Below are 14,621 nucleotides of genomic sequence, written 5' to 3'. Positions count from 1 at the left end.
AATACAAAGTTTGACAATTGCAAAATTTTAAAAATTTTCGCCATATTTCCGTTTTTTTCATAAATAATCGCAAGTAATATCGAAGAAGTGTTACCACTAACATGAAGTTCAATATGTCACGAAAAAACAATCTCAGAATCAGCGGGATCCGTTGAAGCGTTCCAGAGTTATAACCTCATAAAGTGACAGTGGTCAGAATTGCAAAAATTGGCCTGGTCATTAAGTACCAAATTGGCTCTGTCACTAAGGGGTTAAACAAAAGACTTGCGATGTCACAAATTTATATTCATGCATTCCCCATTCTTTGGCTATGACAGCAATTGAACATCATCTAAGTAAGTATAGTAGCTACTCAGATTCATTGAAATGGTTCATTCTTGCGTCTCTACATTATTTACTTAAGCATAATTTTTTTATGTTTCAAAATGAGTACTTCATCCAAACCATGGGTGCTCCTATGGGGTCTAAATTCTCCCCATCTTTAGCCGTTTTATTTATGGCATGGTGGGAAGAAACCTACATATTCACAGATGATAATCCATTTCTCCCATACCTTAATTGGTATGGGAGATTTGTGGATGATATTCTGCTAATTTGGCAAGGGGGTGTGACTAAGTTTTCTGATTTCATGCTCTATTTGAATAATAACAAGTGTAACCTGCGTTTCACCAGTGGCATTCCATCGGACGAGGTTTCATTTTTGGATGTGCTTCTTACAGGCAGCAATACAACACATAGGGTTAATACTTCTCTTTATAGAAAAGACAATTCTGGAAACACAATCCTGATGTCTTCAAGCGCACACCCTCGACACACCATTCATGCCATTCCTAGGGGTGAGCTCACGAGAGCGAGAAGAATTTGCTCTAGCGAGGAAAGTTTCCACAAGGAAAGTCATCTTATTTCTGATAGATTATTTGATAGGGGATATAAACAATCTAATATAAGACATGCATTCAGACATGTTTCCAAAATTCCACGTGCTGATTTATTGTATTCTGACAGTGAAAATGCAAGTGCCGCTCCTGAAACGCAGATTACTTTTTCTACCGCTTATAGCAGTCAGTACAATAAAATTAAACAGATCATTCTTAAATATCTCCCTGTAGTCAATCAGGATAAATCTTTATGCACAATTCTTCAGAATGGAAGCAGAGTAGTGGCCAGGAGAGGTTGCACACTGGGGAATATTTTGTCTCCCAGTATGGTGCACCAGAAAAAAACTCCCACATCATGGCTATCAATAAAAGGTTTTTTTAAATGTTCTGGCAACAGATGTAATGTCTGCCAATTTGCAGACAACAAAATAACTACTTTTTCCTCGAATCACAATGTTACTAGACACTAAACATCCACACGGTATGAATTACAGGAATGACCTTTTTTACATATATTGAACTAACAGATAGATCTTGCGGCAATTTAAAGTATATATTTATGCAATTTCAGTGTATTTGAAATAGGAGAAAAAAGTCTTGTTATGTGTGTTTAGCTGCACCTTTTTTAATGCAATTGATTGCTATGTCTGTGATTGGTTCCTTGCTATATATAAACCTGTTCATCTATACGGTATTAGTTCCTATGACTAAGGGCGCCGTGGTGCGCCAGAAACGCGTCAGGCAGAGAGAGGCTCCCTCTCTCTTTTTTAATATTGTTTTTTAAAATGCTTCAATAAATTTTGGATATTTTACTTACACTGGATGGACGTGCTGGATATTCCCTTTTCCTTTCTTCTACTTTTATGTGTGTTCTATAGTCTTTGTTTGGAACTTGTTGCATGTTGTTGTACTCGGAATTCATGTAATGGAGGTTGAGACATGATGTGAATAAAGAGCCTGGAGATACTCACAGAGTGTGATTTATGACAGGATTCATCAAACAGAACATAAGCACAAACAGAAACCATTACAAAAAACACAGTGCAGGATCTGAGGCTCAGGGCACCTGACTGAAACTGCATGCACTGACCCACGTGGAAAGTCATGCACCAGCTGCAAATGACTTCACAAACCGCAGACAGCTTCACAGCAGCAACCAGGGACCGCACATGAGGAAGGTATTCGGCAGGGCAAATACCTAAAAGCCCATGTACGACTGCGCAGCAGAGCAGGGAATTGAGAAGGCTCCAATCAAAGTAACAGCCAACAGTATCCCAGCTCAAATTAGGGAGAAAAGAGTAAAGGGTTAAAGCAAACATAGGCATTGTCATGCCGAAAACCAGAAACAGACAGAACGGCGTGACATGATGGAGACTGATCAGTTTGAGCATTTCAGTAGATGTTATTGTCTATAATCAGTTTTTGATTGCAGTAGTGTCCAAAATACTCTGATTTAACCTCTTCCTGCACCCAGTTTTGGGTTCTTAATCAGCCCCCATTTTTACAATCTGACGTGTGTCACTTTATGTGGTGATACCTTTGGAATTATTCACAAAGGATAATAGAAAACAAATGGATCTTGCAAATTATTTTCCAACTTCTCACAATAGTTTGCAGACACAATGTATTGGGAGCAATGTTCATGGTCAACTGGCAGCTCAAAAGATCTCCACCATGAACATGCTTGGCACTATCTTCTCTGCTTTCCATATCCTAAGGATTGCCTTGCTCATCGCTCTTTAACACAATTACATGGATCTGGACTTACACAGGGACCCCTAGGCTTGGACCATGGTGTTACCTGCTATTCTGTGGTATTAGATGACAAGAAGAATAGTCAGATAGCTGGGTCAGATCCAGAAGGACAGAATCAGAAGACACAAGAGTAGTCCGTAAACGGGCCACGGTCACAACAGTAAACAAATACACAAGCCGCAAGCTGAGCACAGAGGACTGAACCAGAGGAGAACAACGCTGTTTCTGGCAGATTCCGGCCATGTTCTTTGAGCTTTAGTAGGGTGTGGTACTTTCCAATTGGCTGAAGTAGGGAGCAGATTACTGCAGCTGGACAGCAGGAACAGATCCCAGATGAGATTGGACACACCATATGCAGAAGCGCTAATATGACTAAATGACACAAAACTAGAATAGTCAAAATCCCCATAAAGTGATTCCATTTTGTAAATTAATTCACTGAGGGAAATAATCTATACATATGTGGTCAAAATTGTTGATACCCCTCGTTTAATGACAGAAAAACCCACAGTGGTGACAGAAATAACTTGAATCTGACAAAAGTAATAAGAAATAAAAGATCTATGAAAATGAAGTAATGAAAGTCATACTTTGTTTTTCAACCATGATTCCACAGAAATAAAAAAAATAATGAAATAGGCCTGGACAGAAATGATGGTACCCCTGAAAATAATGTGACAAAAGGGACATGTTAAATCGTGGTGTGTCCACTAACTACCATCACAGGTGTCTACAGTCTTGGAATCAATGAGTGGCCTGTATATAGGACTACAGATACTCACTGTCCAAAAAGAGTTCTTTCATAAAAATAACAAAGTTTTTTGAAAACCTGATATTACATGAAAATCAGAAACAAAATGATAAAAACAGCTTATCAATAACAAGGCACATAGAGAGCTTCTGTGTGAAGGACACAAAAACAGTGGCACTGAGAAAAAGCAGGCTGGGCAAGCAGAGGTCATAAATCTCCACCTCAATAAACTTCAATGCAATAGCAAAAAAAGTGCATAGTGCAAATAAGGTGCAAACATTATACCAATTATCCAAAAAAGTAGAGGGCTTAATATAGCTTAATGTGGGAGAGTATACATCACTCTAAATAAACCCATTAGCCAAATATCACTACCCTAGGGATTGAAGCGACACTCAAAGTCCTGCTTACCCATGTCGCCTGTCATCGTGTGTCCAGGGCAGCCTTGACGCGCGTTTCGCTTGGGCTTCTTCGGGAGGCTGCCTCCTGAACGTGCGTCGAACTGCTTTGGACACATTCTGACAGGCAACATGGGTAAGCAGTAGTGATGAGCGAATATACTCGGTACTCGAGATTTCCTGAGCACGTTCGGGTGTCCTCCAAGTATATGTAAGTACTTGGAGATTTAGTTTTCAGTGCCGCAGCTGAATGATTTATATCTGTTAGCCAGCTTTATTACATGTGGGGATTCCCTAGCAACCAGGCAACCCCCACATGTACTTATGCTGGCTAACAGATGAAAATCATTCAACTGCGTCGCTGAAAACTAAATCTCCTATAGAGTTATAGGTACTTACATATACTCGTAGGACACCCGAACGTGCTCGGGAAATCTCGAGTAACGAGTATATTCGCTCATCACTAGTAAGCAGGACTTTGTTTGAGTGTCGTTTTTATCCTTAGGGTAGTGATATTTGGCTAGTGGGTTTATTCAGAGTGATGTATGCTCTCCCACATTAAGCCATATTAAAATGAGAAGGAATTTACTACGTAAATTGTATACACTGACGATCCACCAGAAAGGATACCTGTAACAAAAAACTGAAAAAGCTGCTGGTGATTGTACAGGCTCTGTGTAATGTTTCCTGTTTGTGCACTAGTGCTATTAACCCCTTCATGACCTTGGGATTTTCCGTTTTTCTGTGTTCGTTTTTCGTTCCCCTCCTTCCCAGAGCCATAACTTTTTTATTTTTCTGTCAATATGGCCATTTGAGGGCTTATTTTTTGCAAAACAAGTTGTACTTTTGAACGACATCATTGCTTTTAGCATGTTGTGTGCTAGAAAACGGGGAAAAAATTCCAAGTGCGGTGAAATTGCAAAAAAAGTGCAATCCCACACTTGTTTTTTGATTGGCTTTTTTACTAGGTTCACTAATTGCTAAAACTGACCAGCCATTATGATTCTCCAGGTAATTACGAGTTCATAGACACCAAACATGTCTAGGTTCTCTTTTATCGAAGCGGTGAAAATTCCAAACTTTGCTAAAAAAAAAAAAAAAATTGCACCATATTACGATACCCGTAGCGCCTCCATTTTTCATGATCTGGGGTCGGGTGATGGCTTATTTTTTGTGTGCCGAGCTGGCCTTTTTAATGATAACATTTTGGTGTAGATATGTTCTTTTGATCGCCTGTTATTGCATTTTAATGCAATGTTGCGGCAACCAAAAAAACGTAATTCAGGCGGTTCAAATTTTTTTCTTGCTATGCTGTTTAGCGATCAGGTTAATGCTTGTTTTTATTGATAGATCGGGCGATTCTAAACGCGGCGATACCAAATATGTGTAGGTTTGATTTTTTTTTTTAATTGATTTATTTTGAATGGGGGGAAAGGGGTTGATTTAAACTTCTATATATTTTTTTTATTTTTTTTTCATTTATTTTTATTTTTATTTTTTTTACTTTCGCCATGCTTCAATAGCCTCAATGGGAGGCTAGAAGCTGGCACAACGCGATCGGCTCTGCTACATAGCAGCGATCATCAGATCGCTGCTATGCAGCAGAAATGCAGGTGTTCTATGAGCGCCGACCACAGGGGGGCACTCACAGCAAACCGGCATCAGTAACCATAGAGGTCCTTGATTACTATTCTGACACATCGCTGACCCCCGATCATGTGACGGAGGTCGGCGATGCGCTCATTTCCGGCTGCCAGGTTGGAAGCGCCGGTTAAATGCCGCTGTCAGCGTTTGACAGTGGCATTTAACTAGTTAATAGCGGCGGGTAAATCGCGATTTCATCCGCCGCTATTGCGGGCACATGTCAGCTGTTCAAAACAGCTGACATTTCCTGGCTTTAATGCGGGCCCACCGCCGGAGCCCGCATCAAAACACGATATCTGACCTCGGACGTACTATCCCGTCCGAGGTCAGAAAGAGGTTAAAAATGAAAAAACGAGAGGGTAATCACCTGCGCTAATTACAGTTGAAGAACAGAGTTAATAATTTGGATCAACAAATGTTGTACTTACATATGTGGCTGTGATACTGCGACTGTCCACTGCATGTGGGGAAGTCAACATAGGGGTGGGTGATAAGTTTGTCAGTCATATAATCGTAGCATCCTAGCTTGGTGCTAGAACCTGTAATATAATGAGCCACTTAGATCCGATATATATATATATATATATATATATATATATATATATATATATATATTTTTTTTTTTTTTTTTTATATATCAGTGTTAAATGTATAAATGCGCTTACCCAGTGTACCCGGATAATGGATTCACCTTGAAGGCACAACAGAAGAGGGTGGGATATGTTGTTGTTCCACTGTGGATAATTGGTTTGGACCTCTGATTTCCAGGGGCCTGTGCTGCTAATGCTGCAATAGGTATAATATCTAGATTATGGTAATCTCAGTTCAAAAAAGCACCGTTTTGAGGAGATGTGCTGTACACTTAAGGTACCTTCACACTAAACAACTTCACAACGATATCGCTAGCGATCCGTGACGTTGCAGCGTCCTGGCTAGCGATATTGTTGTGTTTGACACGCAGCAGCTATCAGGATCCTGCTGTGATGTCGTTGGTCGGAGCTAGAAGGCCAGAACTTTCTTTCGTCGCTGGACTCCCTGCAGACATCGCTGAATCGGCGTGTGTGACACCGATTCAGCGATGTCTTCACTGGTAACCAGGGTAAACATCGGGTTACTAAGCGCAGGGCCGGCGCTCTGCTTCCTGCACTGGCTGTGAGCGCCGGTCAGCCGGAAAGCAGAGCTGTGCTCACAGTCAGTGCAGGAAGAGTGCAGAGAAGACAGAGCGCCGGGGACTGACAGCAGAAGGTAAGTATGTAGTGTTTGTTTTTTTTACTTTTACGATGGTAACCAGGGTAAACATCGGGTTACTAAGCGCGGCCCTGCGCTTAGTAACCCGATGTTTACCCTGGTTACCGGGGACCTCGGCATCGTTGGTCGCTGGAGAGCTGTCTGTGTGACAGCTCTCCAGCGACCAAACAGCGACGCTGCAGCGATCAACATCGTTGTCGGTATCGCTGCAGCGTCGCTAAGTGTGAAGGTACCTTTACTTACTTAATCTTCTACCGATTTGATGGAGTATAGATAGGTTCCAGATATAGTCTTTGCGCTGATTGTAGCGTGGTTGTCTGGATATTTAATAAATACACAGCTGTTTTTTTAACCAAAATAGCAGTACCTTGCTTGTTGGAGCGTTGTTAGTAATCTGCGGTCCGTGGGGCTGTTAGTGGTGTTTATAGCCTTGCTGGAGTGCCGCTCCTAAAGGTGGGCCACAGCCACGAGTCCACCTGTAGATACTGCGCTGTGGTGGTAGTTGCCGGTGGCTCCAATCAAGAGGTGGAACTCGCGCTGAATCAGCGGAGACGCCGGCGCCTGGCGTGCTCTGGCCGGAAGCAGCGATGCGCGAAAGGAAGGGGAGGAGCTTAGCATGATGCCACGAACTAGCAAGGACAAGTGCCAATGAGATCAATGGGATAGCCAACACGTTTTAAGGGAATCGTTCCCTCTTCAACAGGGCTTTGATGCATTGGTGCACCCTATCGCTCACACCCCTTCTATGACCTTTCCCGGCGCCTGGCACTGCAGTACTTTGCTCTGCCCTCAACAGGGCAGACAAAGTATGCCGGAGCCGTGGCGTGAAGACCAGAAGAGGACATCATGGAATGAAGATTGGAGGCACTGGCCGGACCTGAGACACCCATCGGACCCGGGACCGCAGCGGGACCGCCCCTGGGTGAGTATAATCTAACCTCTTTTTCTCCTCTTTCAGGTAACATCGGAGGCTTATCTACAGCATTACAGAATGCTGTAGATAAGCCTCTGATGACGGTGAGCTTACCTCACCATTGATTTTGGGGGTGACAGGTTCCCTTTAAAAGCATGACATTTTACACATTACTTAATACATATTTTACTATAGTGCATGGATATATGTGAAATATTTGTCAATTGCAACCAGGGGTGGATTAAGGGTAGCCAGGGCCCCGGGCTGCTCAGACACTGTGCCCCCCCGGTCATGTGACGGGGGTCATGATATACCCGAACCAGATTATTCCAGAAAAATGGCCGGGCCCTATTCTACTGTAACCTATTAAATATTTGTTAAAATCTGCAATACAATTTAGGTATATATTGACCAATAATATCACATACAAGGAACAAATACCACCGCACCATGACCAGACCACACATTACAACCACAGTGATCGAATAATATCACATACAAGGAACAAATACCACCGCACCATGTCAAGACCACATATTACCACCACTTGGTGACCAAATATCACATACAAGGGACAAATACCACAACACCATTTCCAGACCACATATTACCACCACATAGTGACTGAATACTACAATACTGATCAGTAAAAAACAACAACACAATACTATCACCATAAGTGCCAGTATTCACAGGAGATCTGTACTTAGTATGCAGTGTCTGTGTAGAGGTAATACAGAGATCACTGGTGGTATTATACACAGGACCTCTATATAGTATACAGTGTATAGTGTCAGTGTATAGGTAACACTGACTCACCAGTGACATCTCTAGGTGAAGTCCTTCATCTTTCATCCAGCACAGACCGCCATCATTTCTTCCAGCCAGGACTCGTTTCTGCAGGAAATAACACAGTTATCTTGAGCTCCGCTTGCAGAACACATTACTTAATTTTTCACAACTTCTACATTACACCATATGAAGAAAAAAAGACGATATAGTGTCACTCTGCACAGTAACAGGACCGACCCCCATTTAAAACAGTATACTCAAAAAATAAAATAAATACATCACTGCAGTAATAATGCCCCTATGGTAATAATATTCCACATCCTGGCCCCGTGTGTCTCATTCCTGGCTCCAGCCATATGTTCTCGCATCCTGCCCTCATGAGTATCCATTGTACCCCATATGATCTCCACATCCTGCCCCATATGTCTCCATCGTATCCATCCTGCCCCATGATCCAATCCTGCCCCATGTCTTTCATTCTGCCCCGTGTCTCCAATCATGCCCCGTGTCTACATTCTGCCCATGCCTCCAGTCCTGCCCCCAGTGTGTCCAGCAATCTGCCCCAGTATGTCCAGCATATTGCCCAAGTGTCCAGCAATCTGCCCCAGTGTCTCCAGCATATTGCCCCCAGTGTGTCCATCATTGCCCCCAGACAGTGTGTCCAGCAATCCGCCCCAGTGTGTCCAGCAATCTGCCCCAGTGTCTCCAGCATATTGCCCCCAGTGTGTCCATCATTGCCCCCAGACAGTGTGTCCAGCAATCCGCCCCAGTGTGTCCAGCAATCTGCCCCAGTGTGTCCAGCATATTACCCCCAGTGTGTCCAGCAATCTGCCGCAGTATGTCCAGCATATTGCCCCAGTGTGTCCAGCATATTGCCCCCAGACAGTGTGTCCAGCAATCTGCCCCAGTGCGTCCAGCATTGCCCCCAGACAGTGTGTCCAGAATATTACCACCAGTGTGTCCAGCAATCTGCCCCAGTATGTCCAGCATTTCCCCCAGTATGTCCAGCATTTTCCCCAGTGTCTCCAGCATTTCCCCCAGTGTCTCCAGCAATCTGCCCCAGTGTCTCCAGCAATCTGCCCCAGTGTCTCCAGCAATCTGCCCCAGTGTCTCCAGCAATCTGCCCCAGTGTCCTCCAGCATTGCCCCAGTGTCCTCCAGCAATCTTCCCCAGTGTCCTCCAGCATTGCCCCAGTGTCCTCCAGCATTGCCCCAGTGTCTCCAGCAATCTGCCCCAGTGTCTCCAGCAATCTGCCCCAGTGTCCTCCAGCATTGCCCGTGTCCTCCAGCAATCTGCCCCAGTGTCCTCCAGCATTGCCCCAGTGTCTCCAGCAATCTGCCCCAGTGTCTCCAGCAATCTGCCCCAGTGTCCTCCAGCAATCTGCTCCAGTGGCCTCCAGCATTGCCCCAGTGTCTCCAGCAATCTGCCCCAGTGTCCTCCAGCAATCTGCTCCAGTGTCCTCCAGCAATCTGCCCCAGTGTCCTCCAGCAATCTGCCCCAGTGTCCTCCAGCAATCTGCACCAGTGTCCTCCAGCAATCTGCCCCAGTGTCCTCCAGCAATCTGCCCCAGTGTCCTCCAGCATTGCCCCAGTGTCCTCCAGCAATCTGCCCCAGTGTCCTCCAGCAATCTGCCCCAGTGTCCTCCAGCAATCTGCCCCAGTGTCCTCCAGCAATCTGCCCCAGTGTCCTCCAGCAATCTGCCCCAGTGTCCTCCAGCATTGCCCCAGTGTCCTCCAGCAATCTGCCCCAGTGTCCTCCAGCAATCTGCCCCAGTGTCCTCCAGCAATCTGCCCCAGTGTCCTCCAGCAATCTGCCCCAGTGTCCTCCAGCAATCTGCCCCAGTGTCCTCCAGCATTGCCCTCAGTGTGTCCACCGTTATATAAAAAAAACCAAAACAAAGTCTCCGTCCTCACCTGTCCGCGCTCCAGCGGTGAGCTCCCTCCAACAGAGCACACTCGCCGGCGACTGACAATGACGTCAGACGCCGGCGACGTGTGCGCCTGTGGCCGACATCAGCCACCAGCCTCCAATTGGCTGGCGGCTGTTGTTAACTATTGACGTGCGGGCGCGTGCCCGCACATCAATAGGAAACCGCCGCAGCGCCGGAAGGGGCCCGGTGAGCAGATGAGAAGGGGCCCGATGCGAGCCCCCTCTCTCTGCCCACCGGGTACGGCGGGGACACATAAATGCCGGCGGCGGCGGCGGCCGCCGGCATTCACAGATGATCATCAGAGGGTCAATCTGTGCGGTAGCCCAGGGCCTCCCCAGACCTCTGGGCCCTGGGCTACCGCCCATATTGACCCTCTGATAATCCGCCCCTGATTGCAACTCCTTAAACTGTACTATATCTAAATCATTGAAATTCTACCAAATAAAGCACTGCCATCTATACGAGCAGCAATTGTTCACCTTACCTTCAAGAGTTTTCTTGCAATATTCGCATGTGAAATGAGGTACTCAGGACTTGTCTTGATCCCCGACAGGCATGCCGAAATATGCCTTGTACGCCTCGCACATCTTACGACATGCTTTCATGATACAGATTGGGATATTTGTGGTAAATTTCTGCGCTGCTGAATCACTAGAATTCCAGAATTATTAGTACATGTGGCTTTATTATTCTACGCCTTTCAGAGTTCAAGATGTTTCGGTGGTGGTGTGTCCTGATGAAGGAGTCTTGAACTCTGAAATGCATAGAATAATAAAGCCACATGTACTAATAATTTTGGAATTCTAGTGATTCAGCAGCGCAGAAATTTACCACAATTATCCCAATCTGTATCTAACGGCTGGTCCTTTCCTGGACTTATGGATCTGCTGCAGCGAATGCTTTCAATGCTTCAACTCCGCTACATCTGGTGAGTGCAATCCTATGGATTAACCTTTTAACCTTCTCAGATAAAACACTATTTGCGCTCTTTCTTTCAACAGTTTTCATGGGACATGCTTTCATTAAATACTTTCTCGCTCTTGTTTTTATAAATTGTCCACACACGTAGCAAAATGCATCTGCTGGGCGCAAACAACCTCTTGATTCCATCTAAATAAAAAATTCCACTTTAACTACGATTCGTTATTCTCTTACTCAGCAATAACATAAACCGAAATGTTGGTTCGAGTCACCTGTGCTTTTATACTTGTATGACTAGTATTGAACAGTCCGAGAATGTTCTAGGAAGTTCTAAAAGTTTCTAGAAACTTCTAGATAATTCTGGAAAATTGTAGAAACTTCTGCACAATTCTAGCAGTTTAAGAATACAGTTAGTCCTCGGGTTACAACGGTCTCGAGTTACATTGTTTCGTGGTTACAACGCTTTATACAACGCCTCATTCCGACTTACACGGTTTTGCGTCGTAAGTCGAACTACATGCAACTACGTGCAGCATCAGAAGAATAGAGTCCAGTACTGTACACTGTACCCGGTTACACAAGGAAAACGAGTCTCCTGCACGCCATAACACCCTAATTATGTGTTAGGATAGGTGTTTGGATAGGCTAAGTTTTTGCAGTACTGTACTGTTATTATGGTACAGTACTGTATGAATGTATGGTCCGACTTACATCGAAATTCGGTTTACAACGCAGCGTAAGAACGGATCAACGGCGTAAGTCGAGGACTACCTGTATTCTAGAAGACTACTCAGTATTGAATACAAATCGAGATTTTTACGGAAAACAGACACATTTCAAAATTTCATTGTCCTGATCACTGAAGCAAAGTTTTGGTGGAACAACAACTATTTTGTATTTGTTTTATGCATAACAGGTTAAGAAAACACACTTTCTACCCAGGAAAAAAAATTATTGTTACATAGTGTAATTAAATTTTTTTTTACATAGCTTGCCATTTTTATGGACAGTTTAAGTAGAAATGTTCAAACATGCAAAACTCAAGGATATTTTATTAAAAAATAATAATTGTTTTTTATCTTAGCAGATGACTGTACCAGGAGATCAGAGGGACAGCTGACATCTTCAATTTTTAAATCTGATGATTTTGAGATCGTACAAGATACAACTGAAGTGATTGCTGTTACTCCAGATATATCATCATCCGTTCACAGCAAAAATCTGTCATGTAATCCTAAGAAACAGGTCCCATCCTATGATACGTTACCGGCTACTAAGGAAAATCAAAGTCACAAAAGAGGCATTAAAAAGCAAGCTGCTCCTAAAGCAAAGAAGTCGTTTTCATGTTCAGATTGTGGGAAAAGTTTTAACAAGAAATCACGTTTTGTTACTCACCATAGAACGTACACAGGGGAGAGGACTTTTTCATGTTCAGAATGTTGGAAATGTTTTAATCGGAAAGCAGATTTGGTTAATCACCAGAGAACTCACACGGGGGAGAAGCCTTTTTCCTGTTCTGAATGTGGAAAATGTTTTAAATGGAAATTCAATTTAGTCAATCACCATAGAATTCACACAGGGGAGAAGCCTTTTTCCTGTTCAGAATGTGGAAAATGTTTTACCCTCAAAGAGAATCTTGTTAGACACCAAAAAACCCACACAGGGGAGAAGCCTTTTTCATGTTTAGAATGTAGAAAATGTTTTAGCCAGAAATCAGGTTTGGTTAATCACCATAGAAATCACACAGGGGAGAAGCCTTTTTCCTGTTCAGAATGTAGAGAATGTTTTAAATGGAAATTAGATTTGGTTAAACACCATAGAATTCACACAGGGGAGAAGCCTTTTTCCTGTTCAGATTGTGGAAAATGTTTTACCCTCAAAGAGAATCTTGTTAGACACCAAAAAACCCACACAGGGGAGAAGCCTTTTTCATGTTCAGAATGTGGGAAATGTTTTACCTGTAAAAGATATCTTGTTGAACATCAAAGAACCCACACAGGGGAGAAGCCTTTTTTCTGTTCAGAATGTGGGAAATGTTTTACCTGTAAAAGGAATCTTGTTCAACATCAAAGAACTCACACAGTGAAGAAGCCTTTTTCCTGTTCAGAATGTGAGAAATGTTTTACCTGTAAAAGGAATCTTGTTCAACATCAAAGAACCCACACAGGGGAGAAGCCTTTCTTCTGTTCAGAATGTGGGAAATGTTTTACCTATAAAGGGAATCTTGTTAGGCACCATAGAACTCACACAGAGGAGAAGCCTTTTTCATTTTCTTAATGTGGGAAATATTTTACTTGGAAATCAATTGTTAATAAACGTCACATAGGGGAGAAACCTTTTTTATGCTCATAATGTTGGAATAGTTTTAACCAAAATTGAATCTTCTTAAATGGGTTGTCTCTTGTCATTCCTCATGTTTGCTGAAAAAAGGATAAAACTGAACCTTATTCATTCCAAATGTAAAACTAGACCTATAATTTACACCCTGAAGGTTATTCGGTAGGTGACTAATAGAAAAAACATGTACCCCACAGTTTAGTATATAGGGTGAGGTGACGTATACACACTCACTCTCCAAGCCTCTCATTTGTACAGGTTTCATCGTCCTCACCAAAGGCAACTCATCAGGAGACTATTTAATATTGACCTATATTCAAGCGAGACTAGACAAAAAAAAAACACTAAAGTCATGTATCATGTTATCCAAGAAAGTCAGGAAGCTAGCCACATATTGGCAGATCCCAGACCTCAAACTATATACTTCATAAGTTTATAAGCCACTCTAGTGTCAGTAATAGATAGTATGTGAAAATACAGTATAATTCTTGTGTTTTTTTCTCCTATAGGGACTGCCCTAGTTTGGTATTGTAACAGCTGTTAATTAGTAGTGCAGACAAATTGTCCTGGACTAAACTCCGTTTTCAGATGGCCCAATATGTACCACTCAGGGAAAACTTACCTGCTCCAAAGATCAAAAGCAGCTTCTAACTAATGGCCATGCTGCGGTCTGTTGGTCTGTTAAGGAATGAATGCAATATCGTTCTAAAGACTAGGGATGTGTGCAATCATAATGTCTGGAAGATCTGTGCCATTATTTAGTTTGAATATGGAAATTATCTCTGAAAGTTAAGTGTTCCCTGAGCGGTATATAGTGTATTTTCACATGCCATCTATTCCTAACACTGGAGAGGCGTATAAACTTACAAAGTATATAGTCTGGGGTCTGCCAATATGTGGCTAGTTTTCTGACTGTTTCGGATAACATGATACATGATTTAAGGGTTTTCTTTGTCTAGTCCTGCTTGAATGTCGTTCAGCATTAAATAGTCTCCTGATGAATAAATCCAATGAATATTCATTTCTCTTCAGTAGCGGCACGCGTGACCGCCGG

General features: G+C 43.1%; 1 protein-coding gene across 1 annotated transcript in view; it reads left to right on the top strand.

The window, feature by feature from the left end:
• LOC138663026 (gastrula zinc finger protein XlCGF57.1-like) overlaps positions 1-13,623 on the top strand; it is a 63,828-nt gene extending 50,205 nt beyond the window's left edge. The window contains exon 7 of the mRNA XM_069749080.1: positions 12,318-13,623. Coding sequence (XP_069605181.1) covers positions 12,318-13,507 — 1,190 coding nt within the window. The 3' untranslated portion in view covers positions 13,508-13,623. The remainder of the gene's footprint in view (positions 1-12,317) is intronic.
• Positions 13,624-14,621: the final 998 nt, after the last annotated feature.

The sequence above is a fragment of the Ranitomeya imitator genome, chromosome 2 (assembly GCF_032444005.1).
Source record: "Ranitomeya imitator isolate aRanImi1 chromosome 2, aRanImi1.pri, whole genome shotgun sequence".
Taxonomy (NCBI): Eukaryota; Metazoa; Chordata; class Amphibia; order Anura; family Dendrobatidae; genus Ranitomeya; species Ranitomeya imitator.
Note: the sequence above shows the minus strand (reverse complement) of the source record. Positions and strands in the feature narration are given on the sequence as shown.